Source organism: Sminthopsis crassicaudata, chromosome 2, assembly GCF_048593235.1.
Source record: "Sminthopsis crassicaudata isolate SCR6 chromosome 2, ASM4859323v1, whole genome shotgun sequence".
Taxonomy (NCBI): domain Eukaryota; kingdom Metazoa; phylum Chordata; class Mammalia; order Dasyuromorphia; family Dasyuridae; genus Sminthopsis; species Sminthopsis crassicaudata.
In genome coordinates this window covers 85,609,600-85,627,432 of record NC_133618.1, presented here as the reverse complement: position 1 = coordinate 85,627,432, position 17,833 = coordinate 85,609,600, and the positions used below count along the sequence as shown (strand labels likewise).

The window sequence follows — 17,833 nt, the reverse complement described above, 5'->3', positions numbered from 1 at the left end:
GTGAAATGTGATTCTGCGTTCTCTTTGGGCTGATTTTAATTTTAGAGTGCTTTTCTTATCTTCTTACCAGTGTAAAAGCCACCTGGACCAAATTATGATAGTGACATGCATTTTATAATCCCTTGCTTTCACCTGTGAGGTCAAGAGAACAGTTCTTTTCCAGAGGAAAAACTCAAGTTTAGAAATAGTTTTTAATTAATAAATTTGAAACTAAATAAACTTTAAACAACTAAATCTGAAAAGAATAAGGACTTGATCTGCTTCATCTGATAATTTGTAAACCATTCACAAATAAACTTTTTCTGAGACTTAATGGTGTAACAGATTGCATTGCATGTCTTTTTTGCTCTTCCCTGAACACTTCTTGCAGTCTTTTTTTTTGCCTCTGTACCTTTGCTCACTGTTTTCTCTTTCTAAATCTTCCTTCCCACCCTTTCATTACCTCTGTCATTCTCTATTTTCAATCTCACCTGTGCTCCCAAGCCCACCCATCACAAAGGCTACCTTTGTGAAGTATTCACAGTTACCTTTTCTTTGTCAACATTCTCCTGAATCTGCCATGCACTTAATTAGATTTTAATTTGTAGGTAGTCATTTGTATGCATGTCTTACTTCTTCAGCTGTAGCTCCTAAGAACATCTCTAGAAGAACAAACAACAAGTATGGCTGTCTGCTCAGTGATTGCAGCTGCACTGCCTTCAGTTGGGGCATCATGATGGTCATTCAGTATACGTTGCTGAATTCAGTTTGTGTTGTTATTGTTTAAGGTAAAGAAGGACAATCATGTGATGTCACAGCTCAAGCTGTGCTGGTGTGTTGCTGGAGAAGTATGAAAGAAGTTGCTTTGCTCCTGGGCATGTTGTGCCAGCTCATGCCCCTACAGTCTGTGCCCGAAGCTCCGGATGGATTACTGACAGTGGAGCAGGTAAGAAAGCTTTCTTTTTGTCCTTGGTGTGATTTCAAAGCAGAACATAAGTCAGAAACTTACTGATGATCTAATTTTAGAAATCAGCCTCTTTCTAACTTTTTCTATGATAATATATCATGTAGTTATTAACTAAGGAGAATTCCTGATGGCTAATTGCTTTTGTATATATGCATTTCAAACTATGATTTAAAAAAATGCATTCACAGAACCTGATTTAGTAGTATATTAATAAAACTACTCATCACTCTAACTTTGTTTTCCTTTTTCATATATCAAAATTTAAGTTTTGGCTAACTTTTCCTACTCATGGAGACTTCACACAGCCCTGAGAATTTTGAAGAAAAAAAAAAAAGAAAATACAATATTGATTGATTTTGAATCTCATGTTTCCTACTACATAGATAATAAAAGTGTAGTTTTTTTGGCTGACTTTTAGCTTAAGACCACAAAGTTAGTTCACCATCTGGGACTATTCAAGTGACTTGACTGCAGTGTTTACAAGAAATTAGCTTACCACAAGCATTTCATTTGGAAATATTTTAGATTTATTAGATTTCTGTTTTTAATTGATTCCCCTTTCCTTTCCATATGGTTTCAACAAAAATGATTTTCCAGCAAAGATATGCAACATGTATTTTCTGTTTAACATTTTCCAAATGAAAATAAATATTTACTTTTTCCCAAGGTGTTACCGCATTCTAGAACAAAATAAATAATAGTATATAATATGTGGCTGCACTTTCTTGTTCCCCTACACTCTTCATGGTAGTACTCGAGAAGTGCTATGGAGATAAAGACAATATTTTCATTCTCACACTGTCTCTGACTTTGGTGTTTTCATATGGTTAGCAGCTGGCTTTGTAATGTTGCAAGGCCCCGAGATAGAGAAGTACAGAGAATAGTATCGGGCCTCCCCCCTCGTGTACCTTGCTTCCTTCCAAGTCAAACAGGCCTCTGTGTCCTAGTGTTACAGTCGGGCTGGCTGAGTGGCCGCAGTGCCAACGCCAACATCGTCAGTGTGGAATCTGGCCATGATTAATGATTGTCTCACTGGGCTTTGCCATCTTGCTCAGAAGTAAACGCGTGCGAGTGCTCCCTTCTCTGCACTTCCCATCTTTTGTTTCCAGTTTCTCCGTATGTGTGTGTTGGGTGTACACACATGTTCTCGTGTGTGGGTTTGGTGCCTGGGGCACTGTGTTTTGGTTTTTATATAAGAGAAAGTTACTTTTTTTTTGGCCATCGGTGAGTAAGAAAATCTGTTCTAATCGGTAACTTACCTTTATTTAGAACCACAGCACTATTATGAGAAACTTACAGTCCTATAATTATGTATTCCTCAATACTTGAATCTTTTTGTGAAAAACACATTGTGAAGATATTCATTTATTTCAATTATGAATCAATAGATGCCATGAAAATGGGGCATTCATATAAATGAAACAGCAACTCCTCTTCCCTGTTTATGGTTAACTTCCTATATAAAATGTGCCTATTTTATCTGAATGACCGTAGCTTCCATTCTAATAGAGACTGGTGATTTTGTAGTTCATGGTGATCATCTTAAAGGCAGATATTTCAGAAGGTGCTTATCATTGAGTGAGCCAGTTAGAGTTCAGTGTCATCCTGTGCTGTTATTGGATAATTTTGTTTCTGAATTTATTGTACATTGGTATACATGTCCATTAGTTTAGTAAAACCTGATTCAGGAATAGCCACATTGGAAAAGGAGAGGTTAGAGAGCTGTCAATTAATCATAATGGTTCTTTTTAGATTCCTTTACATATTTAAAAAAAAGATTCTATTTACAAAATTTTGAATTGTCACACAGCTTAACTGTTCAGAATCCCATCTGTTACTTAGAGTAACATCTGTATTTTGGTCACACAGATAACCCCAACTCTGGCATGAAAATTATAATATCCTTTTAATTACTATCATGACATCCTGTCATGATTTTAGATACCACTTAAAATTGCACTGATTAGATCCTTATATTTATAGTTATTGTGTGTATGTCTGTGTGCATGTGTATGTATGTGTTGTTTTAGATAGAGAGAAAAAGAAAGAGTGTTGTTTTCTATTTGTTATTGGGGAAGGGAGACGAAAAAGAAAAAAAAAAGTTGAAGGAATGACTTTAATATAGTATAAGACTTCCATAAATTCTCTTTGAGCCAGTTCAGTTCTACAGTATTCTCTACTCTTGAGTTCCTGGCCCCTTTTGTATTGCTCCACCATCTGCTACTTTCATTACTATTCTCATGGAGCTGGGAAATTCAAGGGAGTCCTCTTCAGATTCATCTTGTATAATCTCAACTGGGTCCTCACTGCCACAAGGCAATCCTTTAACACTTTCCTAATTGATTCACTCCTTCCCTCACCACAGGTGGCTTTTCCAAACCCAGCGGCCTCTCCTCAAATTTCCAATAGTTTCCTCTCTTCTGACTTTCTCATCTTAGAGTCTTCCTTATATTTCACTGAAAAAATTGAGGTCACTGAAGAATCTTTCCCTTCCTCCCCTCAGTGCTCAGATGCTTTCTGTCATTATCTCTGTCCATCCCTGTCTAACCCTTCCTACTGAGGCAAACCCCTATGCTTGGCCAAGCTCTCTCTTTCCATCCTTCTCTCTTTCACTTATTTTCAGTTTATCTCTGTCTATTGACTGCTTCCTTATTGCCAGCAAATATGCCCTTCTCTTCCCCATCCTCAAACAAACCAAACCAAACTCAACCAAAACAAACAAACAAAAAAACACATTGAATTGATTCATCCATCTCAGATAGCATCTCTTATCTCTCTGCCCTTTTGTGGCTAAACTACATGAGAAGGCCATTCACCCCAGGAACTTACTTTCCTCCCTCTTAATTAATTCTTTACAGTTTGCCTTCCAGTCTCATCCTTAACCAAAAAACTGCTTTCTCCAAAATTATATCATCTCTTGCCAAACCTAAAGGCCTTTTCTCAGTCCTGATTCTTGTTTGATTTCTCTGTAGCCTTTTATATAGTTGATTATTTTTTTTTCTTGATAACCACTTTTCTCTAGGTTTTTGTTGGTACTACCTTTCCTGATTGATCCTCCTCTGTCTCCTTTGCTGGGCTCTTATCTGGGTCCTGATAATCATGGGAGATCAAAGGACTCTGTTCTAGGCTTTTTTTCTTTTCACTTTATACTGTTTCATTTGTTCCCCTGGATTCAATTATCCCTTCTATGCAGGTGATTCTCAGATCTATGTCTTCAGTTTTAATTTCTTGCCTCATTTCCATTCTTGAGTCTTCAAATGGCTGTTGGGCTTCTATTATTGGGTGTCCTGTATATAGTCCAAAATCAAACTCATTGTCTTTTCCCAAAAAATCTTTCCCTTTTCTTAATTTCCTTATTATCTCAAGGGCACTACCATTCACCAGTCTCCCAGACTTGGAACCTAGGAGTCCTCCTCAGTTCCTGGCTCTTCCTCATTCCCCACATCCAACCTGTTGGCCACACCCTGTAGAGTTTACCTTGCTCTTCTTTACCTTTCTCTCCTGCCTTGGGGCAGGCTCTCCTCGACTCACAGCTAGACTATGGCAGTGACTAGCAGTTCTGTCTACTTTAGATCTCCCTTGCTAGTCTGCGTTCCATTCAGCTAACAGAATGCTTCCTCAAGCTCGGGTTCAAACATAAGGGCTCCTACATGATCAACTATAGTGGAATCCTCCAACCTCCAGGGTCAAAAATGAAATCCTGGTGGGTTTTTAAAGCCCCGAGTAATCCAGCCACCTCCTGTTTCCCAGAGTCTTCTGCTATTCCCCTCCAAGTAGTCTGGGATCCAGTAACAGCCATCTTTGCTATTCCTTGCCCATGGCACCCTCTCTCCTAACTCAAAGCATTTTCTTGAGCTCCCCTCATGTTTGAGCTCCCTCCCTGTCTCTGCCTCCTGGCTTTCCTGACTTTAGAGTCTCAGCTAAAATTCTGCTTTCTAAAAGAAGCCTTTCCTGATTCCTCTTAATTTTAATGACTTCCTTAAGATTACTTCCAATTTACCGTGCATGTATCTTGTTGGTACATAATTGTCCACATTTTGCCTCTCCCATTATATGTGAGCTCCTTGAGGGCAGGAATTGTTTTTGCCTTTCTTTGTATCTGCTTGGCACAGTACCTGGCACAAAGTAAATGCTTAATAAATGTTTATTTACTGACTGATTTCCAAGAGGATTGGCAAATGTTTTATAGGCACTTCATTGACTTTAATTAAAAATAATAATAATAATTTGGGCTTCCTGCCAAGATGGCTGTCTAAACAAGAAAAAGGCTCCTCTTGTTTGATGATGGCAAAATCTGGGAGGTAGAGCCAATTCAAGAATCTAGGAGATCTAGGACGAGGACAAATAAGGCTGATAACTTGTACTCCTAACACAAACTTCTAATTCAGGAACTAAAGCTGGACAGATGAACAGATCAAAGGAAATACTATTTAGTATCAAAAATTATTTCAAATCTGATTCTGCACCACCCTTAAGCAAAGATTCAAAGTTAAAAAAAAAAAAAAAGGGTGCTCTACCAGGATTATGTAAATAGAAGAAATGAAGAAAAGACTTAAAAAAAATCAAATAAAGGCTCCTATGAAAGGCAATGGAAAAAGAATAGTTTAGAAGAAAATGCAGTAAACCTTCCCCAAAACGTGGAATCCATGAAAACAGGAAAAGACCACACAGAACCCAATGACTATTCTAATGGGGGGGAAGAAGTAAATGTTCTTTCAGAAGCTTATTGTCTTCAAAGGATATTGAAAGAATTAAATAAGAAAAACAGAGGTCCTGGGGAGAGAGGGAGAAATTGGATCTGTCTTAAGCATTTTAAGAGGGGAAAGTAAAAAAAAAAAATATTACACTAGTAGTATAGAAAGGAGGAAGAAGGGAAGTCAGATATGCTTCTCATAATTGGAATGTGTGAAAAGAATATATTAATATGGAGGAAAATGTGTGTGTGGGGTGGACATCAGATGAACCTTTTATCTAAGATGTACAAAGGAGGATTGAACACACACACACAAACACTACTTTGTTTAGAAATCCATCAAACTCAACAGAGATACAAACAAAGATAGGGAAGTGGGGGAGAGAGTTAAGAGAAAAAATAATACTGAAGAGGGAATAGTCATAAGCAAAGCTAATTTCCTGATCCTAAAAGAAAAATTTAAAGGAGAGAGGGAAGAATAGAGAAAGAAAAAAAAGAACTGGAATTTAAAGGGTTGCTTTTGATTCCTTCTTAGAACAGTTGGGGAATATCTCAACAAATTATGAATGTAATGGAATATCCTTTCACCATGAGATATGCCAGAAGAGATGGTTTCAGAGAATGGTAGTATGAATTATTGCAGAGATAATTGAGCAGAACCCGGAAAACAGTTTGTATAAAGACAACAATATTGTAATAAAAAACAATTTTGGAAGAGCATAGAATTGTGATCAAAGTCTTGACCATTTCTGTAGAGATTATATGTTTCCATGTGGTATCTGTCTTCTAACAGAAAGGTAAGAACACAAGATATATAGACATGCATTTTTGGACAGAGTCCTCATATGGATTCATTTTGTTAACTGCTACTTGTTATAAGGATTTAATTTTTTCTGTCCTTTCTTACTTATAGTTGGTTGGTACGGTAGGAAGTTAGCAAGAGTGATGGCAGAAAACAAAAAAAGGGCCACTATAAATCTTTTAAATGCACAGAAGAACACAGAAGAACAAGGAAGTTCAGAAGGAAGCAGTGATGACCAGGGCAGTTTAAAATTAATGTACAGAATTTATCATATACTTTTTTTTTTTTAAAAGCAAGTAGTATGAAATAGAGAATCATGGTTTTATACTGAATTTTTTGTTGTTGCTGTTCTGTTCTTTGTGTGGAAATGCTCTTTTTTGATATTTAAGTATTTTAAATTAAAATACCTTTTTCGAAAAAACAACAATAAGAAGTTACCTTACTAGTTTTGAAGTATATGAGGAATAAAACCCTCTCTTGGGAGGAGCTGTCAGCCTCCCACAAAACTTTGCTGCCAGGCCCTTGCCAAATCTGTCCATGCTTACACCTATAATGGTAATGACAGGAGGGATTCATCCCTGCTGCCACCATTGTATCATAGACCCCAAAATCAGGCCCCCCATTTGCAGAACTACCAATTTTAATTTCCAAACAGAATAAACTGCAACATAGAGATTTGACTGTTCCTGAGGGTGGGGAAAAACCCAACAACAAAGTAACTCACTCTCAGTGACAGTAAAGTACAGTATTACTCTACTTCTAGTAGCTGTTCTCTTGAAAGAAGAGCATCTATCCATTTTTAATAATGAGCTTTGGAATAGAAGGCTTCTCTGTAAAACTAAGGCAGGATCCTTCTGTTTCTTAACTTATTTGGGGCCTTTTCTAATTTTTTTTTTTTCTTTGCACAGGCTGTGGCCCTTGGTTCCTTTGGAACTTTAGGCAGAGGAATAAATGAGAACTTTGATTGCTGGGGAAGGAGAGCTAGGAGTGATAGTATAAGGAGAGCCAATAAAGTATTTTTAAGGCAGCGCCAAATTCATAGAATTAAAGAAGTGTCGTTGGAAGGCACTTTACAAACCATCTGTTCCAACTTCTCATCTTGTAGATGAAGAAACCAAGACACAGAAAGAGATCACGCTTTCTACTCGAGTCATAAGGCTCACTAGTGTCAGAGCTGGGACTTGAACCTATGGCTTCCATGTCACCCCCTCTGCCTTTGTCCTCTCCTCGTTGGATCTTACAAATTAGTATGTATCCAGAGGTCTGTCGAAGTTCCTTCCTACTGTGTAATCACATAATGAAAGGTTCTTTCATAATATCCCTGTACAAGAGGCAGAGATAAAACCACCTTTGAGGGATGTAAATTGAGACCCTTAAGGAGTGAGCGGGGCAGGCAACCTTATCGTGCAGCTTCCTGACTCGACTGTGTCTGCGTTTCATGCTTGATGTTTCTCTAATGTAGGGGTTTGGATTGATAGACTTGGTTGGTGATCTTTCCAAGGGATATATGACACCCATGTGCTCAGTCCCAGATGTGAAGAGGTACTGATTTGTAAGAATTTCCTCTACCCAGGGCCTTAGCATATATTTTTCTCTGTAATTTTAGAACAGAGGTTGAACTAAGCCATTGGGTTGGGTTTTCATATTGACTTTCCTCTGCCTGCTTAACATTTATTGCTAGAGAAAACAGCCATTGCTGGCTGTCACGGTCTCCCCTCTCCTCCCTTCTGCAATGTATGCAGCTGACTGGTTTTTATTTTTATTTTTTTTTAACATTCCTGTAGTTTCTTTTATTTCTGTTTTTAGTTACTCAGAAATGGCCTGTAAATAGGGTGTATGCATTCACCAGTTCTGAAAAAAATCTGAGGTTCTTTTCCCCAGCTAAAACCTGTTTCATATATGACTACTGGTTTTTACTCAATAATCATCTTAAATTATCTCAGCAGCTGACTTCTCAAAAATTTTATGATATTTATTAAGCTAGTCCAACTCCCTGAATTTAAAGGCATATTTTAAGGCTTTTCTTATAACTTAAAAAAAATATTTTGGACTAGATGGTCTTTTCCATCCTAATTTCTTAGATTTCTGACTCGTAGGAAAAAATAATAGACAATTTTCAAGGAATAGAGAATGAGGCAAATATCAGATCTTGGACCAAAGTAAATTGTTAACATATTGGGCTCCTGCATAGGATGACAAGCAGGAGAGGCAACATATATTTGGTGAATGTTTGTCAAATTGAATAACATTCAATAAAAGCTAATCAAATTTAGATATGGAAGAAAATAGAAAGATATAGTAGCTTAGCAGTATTTATCAGTTAGAGACTTAGCAAGCAAACATTAGGGTATATTGAGATGGGAGATGCATAGAAGTTTTAAGAAATTGTATTTTCTTTCCCACTTGACTTCCATTCCCCTCCTAGACCCTGATGGAGACAAGCTGGGATCCTTAAACCCAAAAGCCTTGAGAAGAACCAGGTTTCCACCCCTGTGCCCCCAGGCATATCTTAGGAAACAGCTCTGATGGGAAGAGAAGGAAAGGGAAGAGAAAAGAAGGGAAGGGAAGGAAAGGAAAGAAGGAAGATTTATAGGGAGGCATCTGACAATGGGACCTGCAGGGGCTTCAGCCACTGGGGACTCAGGAAGGAAAGTTTTTGTCATCCAAGTCTTTGGCACTGTCAAGTGGTTCAATATCAGGAATATAGTATATTTATTAGTGGGATTGACATTAAAGAAGAGGAATTAACCACCTACTTTGCAGATGTACTCTAAGGACCACGAGACCTTTGTCAGATACAAAGGAGATTCCTCCTTCCTCCTTCCCTCCCTCCCTTCCTTCTCTCCTTCTTCCTCTCTTCTTTCTTCCTCCTCCTTTTTTCCTTTCTATCAATTAGAGTTAATAACACAATAATTTAATGTCATATTCCTTTCATATTGACACAGACTTTTTTTCTGAGTAAGGCATTTTACCAGATATTAGGGCCGGTGCCAATATTATAAACCCAGTTGACCAATTCAGATGGCGGTGCCCCTCTCCCTCTTCCACAAAAATAGAGAAGTTTGGAGGAGGGGTTTCTTTTTTTTTTTATTTAGAATTTTTTTTTCACTGTATATATGCATGAGTAATTTTTTTTTATAATATTATCCCTTGTATTCATTTTTCCAAATTATCCTCCCCTTCCCTCTACTCCCTCCCCCCGATGACAGGTAATCCCATACATTTTACATGTGTTACAATATAACCTAGATACAATATATGTGTGTAGATACCATTTTCTTGTTGCACATTAATTATTAGCTTCCGAAGGTATAAGTAACCTGGGTAGATAGACAGTAGTGCTAACAATTTACATTCACTTCCCAGTGTTCTTTCTCTGGGTATAGTTATTTCTGTCTATCATTGATCAACTGGAAGTGAGTTGGATCTTCTTTATGTTGAAGATATCCACTTGGAGGAGGGGTTTCTTAAGGAGGGGAGATGAGCTGGAACCTGTTGCTTTTGAGATACTTTTGGGACATTAGTATAATGTCTAGCGCAGCCAGAGCTGAAAGACTGCTGTGTGATTAGGATAGGATACATAGCTGTAGGAGTCATTTGTGTATGGACGGTAATTGAACCTGTGTGAGTAGATGAGATCACCCAGGCAGAGCCTCAGGGGACAGTCCTGCTTAGGGCTTTGGAGATGGATGATGAACCTGCAAATGAGACAGAAACTTATTCTGTTTGGCCCCGGGGGTAACACTAGGAACAGTGGGTGGAAATGAAAAAGTAGCAGATCTCAGTTTGATATAAAGAAAAATTTCCTCCTGATCAGAGCTGTTCTAAAGTAGAATGGACTCCCCAGGGAATGGGTCCTCCTCTCCATGGTCTTTGAACACCTTTTATGGTCTCTGTGGGGGAGGACACTTTTGTTCAGGGCTCTCCAAATATTAATTTCTTGTCTTCCTAACTCCAGGTCTGGCCTCTTCTCCACTGTACCACCGTGTTATCCACGTATTTCACTTATGCCTTGATCCCAGTCATTGACAAAATTAAACATCCCAGGGCCAAGCAGAGATTCTTATGAGTCTTGAGAGACAGATCTCCAAATTAATGTTAATCCAGCCAGTCTTTCCTGGTCAAGAAGACATTTCTACTGGACTATAATGCCGAGTCCCCCTAAGTATCAAGGTGGCAAAGGGTTTAGAGTAAGTACCAGGCCTGGAGTCAGCAAGACCCAAATCAAATCTTACCTGAGATATTTATTCCTTGATCCTGAGCACTTCATTTAACCTCTGCCTCACTTTCCCCAACTGTAAAATGGGGATCATCATAGCCCCACTTCCCAGGTTTGTTGTAACCATCAAATGAGATAACCTTTGTACAGAGCTTGGGTAATTAGACCAGTCAGAAATGAAAGGGCTTTCCTAAAGGGACAGCTTCCCATCCCACCCCCTGGAGAGGTTCAAATGGTGGAACGGTGCTCAGATGCAGTCAATCCTGAGATTCTGTGATTCACTGGGATGGAATTCAGAGGACTTTGGTTTCATTCCAGATTCTGGGTTTTAAAAGACACTTTTAAAGGCACTTTGGGCCCACAGGAAAGATTTATTTTGTTGCCACCGCAGCATGAATGACTTTGTGATGGGCGCTGTGGAAATAGTGAGTGTAGATCATAACACGGCGTCTGCCTTCCAAGTATTCACAGTTGGCAGTGGGCACCAAGACAGAAATATATGTAATAATAATGCTATTTATTGGCTACCACATCAAGTCTGAACTCCTCTGCAAGCATACTCTGGCCCCACCCTACCTTTCCATCCTTTCCTTTCACTTCTCCCAATTCCAAACCTTTCCACAGCAGGCTGCCCTGTGCATAGACCCCAGTCTCTGGGTCTTGGGTCACCCTGGCCTTTTTAACGTGCCTTCTCCCCCTCCCTTTTCTCTGAATACTTCTCATCCTTGAAGGCCTAATTGAAGTCCTACTTTCCCCGTAAAACTTTCCGTGGCTGCTTGAGCATATAATGATTTCCCCTTTATGTGAATGATGTTCATTGTTGTCATGAGCTGAAGCCATCTCAGCAGACATCTAATCCCACCTTTGCCTTGATAAGAATCCTCTGTTATCCCAGACAGGTAGTCAGGGGAGCTGCCCGTTGAACGTTCGGAGGGCTCTGGTTGTTAGGGGGTATAGCCTACATCTGTCTCCTAGAACCTCACAACCATGTTCCTGACTCTGTCATCCAGGCCAAGCTGGCTGCCAGGCTTGTCCCTTCTGAGTCCTGGAGGCAGCTCTCCTGTTTCCCCAAGCCTTTTCCTTTAGGGGATCCTCATGGATTATCATTGGAAGATATATCACTGTGCCCGTCACCATCCTCTGCGGCCTGGCCAGTTATTAATGTCCTTCCTAAAAGGGAGTGTCTCACACCGAACACGAATGATGTCTGAATAGGATAGAATCCAGGGCAATCTCACCCTTTTAGTCCTGGACCATCTGCCTCTCAACACAATACGATGGAGTGTCTTAGGTGTTTTTAATTTATTAAATGTAGATTCGTTTTGATTCTTATATAGACTGAAAATTCCTGGAGGATAGAGACCTAATTCTATACTTCCCTTGTATTCTTCCCCAGGTTTTAGCACATTAGCTGGGCATATAAAATGATTTCTTCAAAATAAATTTTTATTGTCATGTGTGTGTGTATTGTTACATTACCATAGTTATCCCTAGTATTTCTCCCTTCCCTTTCCCAGAGACCTGTCCCATAAAACAAACCCCATTCCATATAACAAATAATCTTTTTTAAAGGGAGGGAAAAATAAGCCAAAATGATGACTACATCAAAAAAATATGAAAGCATGTGCAATGTACTAGGCCTATGGACCTCAGGCTTCATATAACAGGATGTTCTAGAAATCCTTATTGATTCAGTAGGATATCTATACTCAAGTACTACACAGAGGGAGAATAAACATGGCATTGAGACTGTCTGGCAGTGTGCTAAGTGCTTTACAAATTTTATCCCATTTAATACAACAACTCTTGGAGGAATGTGCTGTTATTATCCCCATTTTACCTTTGAGAAGACTGATTTAGAGATTGTGACTTACCCAGGATCACATATCTAGTAAATGTATGAGGTTAGATTTGAACTCAGGTCTTCCAGACTCCAAGCCCACCTCCTCGTGGCTCATCAGTGTATAATGCAAAGTGATTATTGAGCATATAATTGTAATCAGCAGAAACTTTCTAAATCTTATTTTTTGCTTTAGAACAACTTCTGGTGACTTAGCTCTTAGGTAAAGCCTTGAGCTCTTAGGTAAAGCCTTGAACCACTTTTTTCCACACTATCCACATATAAATATTTTTCTTTCTTTTTCTTTCTCTGTCTCTCTTTCTCTGTCTCTCTCTGTGTCTCTTCCTGTCTCTTCACTCTCACCCCCTTCTCTCCCTCCACCTTTCCCTCTTCTTCCCTCACTTTCTCTTCTCCTTTACCCCATCTTTTTTCCTCTCTCTCTCTCTCTCCCCCTTCGCCTCTTTCTCTTGCTCCCTCACTTTCTCTCTCCTTACTTTCTGTCTGTGCTTTCTTTCTCTGTCCTTTGTCTCTATTTCTCTGATCTGTTTCTCTTTCTCTTCCCCCCTTTCCTTCTCTCCAACTATACCCAAGCCTCTTAGGGTAATGCTTGATCTGAAATTGGTTTCCTCTGTTAGTTGACCTTCTGTTTTCCAGTCACTGTTTGAGAACACGCATATGCTGGATAATTGAATCACATGGCAAATCTATGAGGATATTGAACATTTTTATTCTGTGCTGTTTGATTTAGACCCCATTCAGAGTCAATGAGAATAACAGATAGCGTTGAAAATCTGATCTCAGAAATGACAAATGCTGGAGGGGATGAGGGAAAAATAGGTACATTAGTGTACTGCTGGTGGAATAATGAAATGGTCCAACCATTCTAAAGAATAATTTGGATTTAGGCCTAGGTAAAGTAAGCATATCCTTTGACCTAGCAATACTATTTCTAGGCTTTTTTCTCCAAAGATCTAAAGAAAAACATCTTTATGTACAGAAATATTTATAGCAGCTCTTTTTATAGTGACAAAGAATTCAAAATTGAGGGGATTTTCATAACATGAGTTGAAGAATGGCCGAACAAATTGTAGCATGTGATTATGGTGGAATACCATTGTGCTATGGAAATGAGGGGATGGTATCAGAAAAAAATGGCAAGACCTTTGTGAACTGATACAAAGCGAAGTGAGAACCAGGAGATCATTGTGTGCAGCAGGGGTGGGGAACCTTTATTTTTCTAGTGGCCCTTCATGAGCCATACAAAATTGTCAACTTTTAAACAACTCAAGCAGTGGGAGCCTGTTGCACCTAAGCCTTTACTTCATTATTGTCTATGGGTGCCTTAACAAATGATTTTTATGGGCCTTATATAGCCTGTGAGCTGGACATTCCCCACTCCTGATGAACTGTGACAGCAATGTTATAATGGAGATCAATCATGATAGACTTAGCTACTCTGATTAATACAGTGATCCAAGGCAATTTCAGAGGACTCATGGGAAAATCCTATTCACCTCCAGAGGGTGCTAATATTGCTTTCTCAGTGAGTCTGGCAGGGTATGGGAGAAAGAAAATTTGGAATTCACAATTTAAAAAGAAAAATAAAAAATAAATTGAAATGTGGAGTATTTCTCAAGTCACATTAAATTGAAAAATGTTATCCTTTTTATCTAAGGACGTTCAATTCCCTGTTTTTATTTTCTGTAGCTTGAAATATCTTATTAGACATTTTAAAAAATAAGGTATATCTGTTGTTGTTTTCAAGATAGCAGTCATGTTAGAGTCAGAAAATTGATTTCTTTCCTCCCTCTTCCTCCCAGTAGGAATTGGTATTTCAAAGCTTTTATGTGGCTATAGGAGTTCTTTATGCAAAAAGAATTCAGATCTACAGTTGGAAAAAAAGCAGAATAGTCTTTTAAGTTCTCCCATTTGAGATGAAATGACAAGATTCATGTGCATTTATCTCTCACTTATTATTTTCTGACTATGGTTACAGATGAGAAATTCTGTTTATTACAAACTCCAAATACCATCCTTCGTCAATGTTGTATTGCACCAAATATTATGTTACTAATATTGTATTGTATTGTACCAAATATTATCAGGTCTTTGGAATGTTTTTTCTGAAAGAACAGAGATATTTAACTAATCTAGCATTTTCTTCTTTGTTATCTTGTTAGCCTCTATTTTCATGTCTAATTTTTCAAGGTGTATTAATTGTTTACTTAACTGGACTTGTTAATGTGATCCCATCTCCCACAACACCCATGCCCTAATAAAAATTGAAAAAAAAACCTCCAAGAAATAAATAAGTATAAATATACACAAAATTCATGTCCATAAATGTCAGTTCCTTTTGGCTTTTAGAATTTATCACCTCTCTTTTAGGAGGCAGGTAAACATACTTCATCTTAAGTCCTCTGTAAGTATGAGTGATCATTTCTTTGATCAGAGTTCATAAGTTTTTCTTTATAATTGTATTTCTTATTGTGTTAGTGTATAACTTAATGTGTTATTATATTACTTGATCTCCTGGTTCTACTGACTTTACTCTTTACTAGTTCTTTACTTCATAATATTATCTGAAATAGTCTCATTTCTTATGCCACAATAATATTCTGTTACACATATACCATACTTTATTCAGCCTTTTCTAATGGATAGAGACCCTCTTAATTTTTACCTCCCCCCTCCCTTTTTTTCCTTTTAATTTTTCCCTTTAGAATCAAGAAGTTTGTTTTATCTATCCCCTTCATTGGTATTTTTGTCTCTCTTAATGTGACTTACCTTTATCCTTGTTATTTTTCATGTTAAGTATGATATATTTTTACAATAAACTCTTGTATTTGTGTGTGTGTGTGTGTGTACACATGCATATGCATGCTCAACCTTTCTTTGTCTAGTGATGTTTATCTGATGCCCACTCCTTCCATACCTTCCTCTACATCTTTTTTTTTCTTTTACTCTAGCTTTGAGAAATAATATAATCTATCTCTTTCTTCTTCCTTGTTACGATAGTGTTTTCCTTTATATTACCTTTTCTTTCCCTTCTTAAAATTCTCAGAACAAATCCAATTCCTTTCCAGGTTTTCTCTTTTTCTAATTTTAGTCCCTAAAGACTTTAAGGTAATGAAGGGATATTTGTTTCTTTTTCCACATTAGTGTGTCAGCCCTTTGTCATCATATAATCCTCCTTCCATTTGCTTAAATAAATTTGCCTTTCTAGGTTTTATTGATTTTTAAATTCAAAATTCCTACTTAACTCGTTTTTTTTCACTAAAAATTCTTGAAAGTCCTCTGTTCTTTTAAAGATCTACTTTTTCTCTTTTAGAATTCTGCTTGGCCTTGTAGGGTTAGTTATTCTTGGTTGTAAGCCTATGTATTTTGCTTTTTGGAATATTGTACTCAAAGCTCTTCTCTCATTTATAGTAGAGGCTGCCAGGTCTTGTGTGATCCTGACTGTGGTTCTTTGGTACCCAAATTCTCTTTCTGGCTTTTTGGAGTATTTTTTTTTTTTTTTCTTTAGGAAATTGGATTTTGACTATGACATTCCTGAGACTTTTCTTCCATGGTTTATTTTAGGAAAACATCAGGGTATTCTTTCTATTTTTACTTTGCTCTCTGGTTCTAAATAGGGAAAGCCTATTCCCCATGTAAGATTCATCATTTTCTCTTCTAAGTTATTCATTCTTATTTCAATTCTTTCCTTCAAAATTTTTATTTCATCTTTAATATTTTACTTTATTTCTTCTAGTGGAAAATGTATTTTTCTCATTGAGTTTCTGCTTGTAGATGTTTTGGAGCTATTATCTTCTAGGTTATATATTTTAGACATTTTTGGATGTATTATAATTTTTAACTGAGTCTCTATCTTCTTCTTGCTCTTCTCTCCCAGCTCAGTCCCTCAATTGGGGCTTTTGTGTCACGGCTAGGTTCTACTACCTGTGTATCTTTTGGGTGATTTACCCATTTCTGCTTGGTTTAGGCTGTCACCTGGGTTCTTAAACTGACCTCCTTCTCCCTAAGTTAGGCCCCTCTTCCAAATCATTGAGGTCCAGTGAATGGGATCTTTGGTGTTCTTTCTGGTATCTCAGAACACATGGACCTGGGATATCTTGGGCTAATTGCTGTCACATATGATTGCTATTGCTTCTGGTCCCCCTTAAGCCCCACACTGAGGAATCTTGGTTCTCTTCTGGGGAGCCCTCCATGTTTGACATTTCCAAATAAGAGAACTTGGTTGGCTATTATATTTTTGGCACTAAGTCTCTTATTTTCCAGTGGGCTTCTGACTAATTTTTTTTGGCTTGATTCTAGAGTTGAAGAAGTTGCTATAGTTTCCCATAATTTTTTTTGGTCATTATGTAGTCTTGTGTATTCCCAATCCTGCCTTCCCTTCCTCCCCTGGAATAGGTAGGAGGTAGGGAAAAGGAGAAAAGCTGACTTTGTCTGCCCATTACAGATTTTTTTTTTTAAAGTCAACACAGATTAACTTTTAAAACCTTAACTTGTACCACTGGACTGAATTTTAATATTTATAAATCAGATAGCTTAACTTGAAAATTATAGTACTCCTTTTGGTCTCCCCTCCCTGCCAGGTACAGACAAGCTGGCTTGTAGAACATTGATCAAAAGGCAATCAAGCAAATCCAGTGAATCCTAGTTATTCAGAGACTGAAAAATTGAAGCCAGTTTTCTTTGGGTCGTTATTCTTGAATCTAGAGTTTCTTTATCTTTTTGGTGTGATGGTGACAGTCTGGTGATGAAGCCTATGGATCTTTTCTCATGTTTTTAAATGCATAAAATAAGATACATAGACTTACAAAGGAAACCAATTATATTGAGATACAGTTGCCAGAATATTCTTTAAAAGTTTCCAGCCCCCCTCAAAAATATCTTGTATTTCATGTTTGGCCTGTATTGGATTGCTTGCTATCTAGGGAGAAGAATTTGGAGAAGGGGTTTTGCAGGGGTAGATGTTAAAAAGCTGTCTTTGCATGTGTTTTGAGAATAAAAATCTATTATTAAATTTTTTTTAAAAGAAAAAAATTATCCTGAATCTTAGACTTAGAATGCCAGCTTTATATGAATGCTTTTTAGTCACAGTTCTTTTACTTCTCAGAAATTAATTCCATTGCCTATGCTTTTGGTTTCTGAACTTGGGCATCAAGAAATGATATGTCCTTATAATTGTGTTGTAAGATGTAGTTTGAAAATTGCCTCAGTGGGGATAGTTGCTGTAGTTTTGGTAAAATATGTTGATATCTAAGGATTGTGTTCTATGTTATAATATGGATATAAATGAGCTTGTAAATACACCTATATGAATGAAA

The 17,833-nt window shown here is 37.7% G+C and overlaps 1 protein-coding gene across 1 annotated transcript in view; it reads left to right on the top strand.

Annotated features, from left to right (window-relative positions):
* Nucleotides 1-17,833, top strand: part of THADA (THADA armadillo repeat containing) — a 418,709-nt gene that overhangs the window by 44,264 nt on the left and 356,612 nt on the right. The window contains exon 21 of the mRNA XM_074286698.1: nt 768-925. Within this exon, the coding sequence (XP_074142799.1) occupies nt 768-925 (158 nt within the window). The remainder of the gene's footprint in view (nt 1-767; nt 926-17,833) is intronic.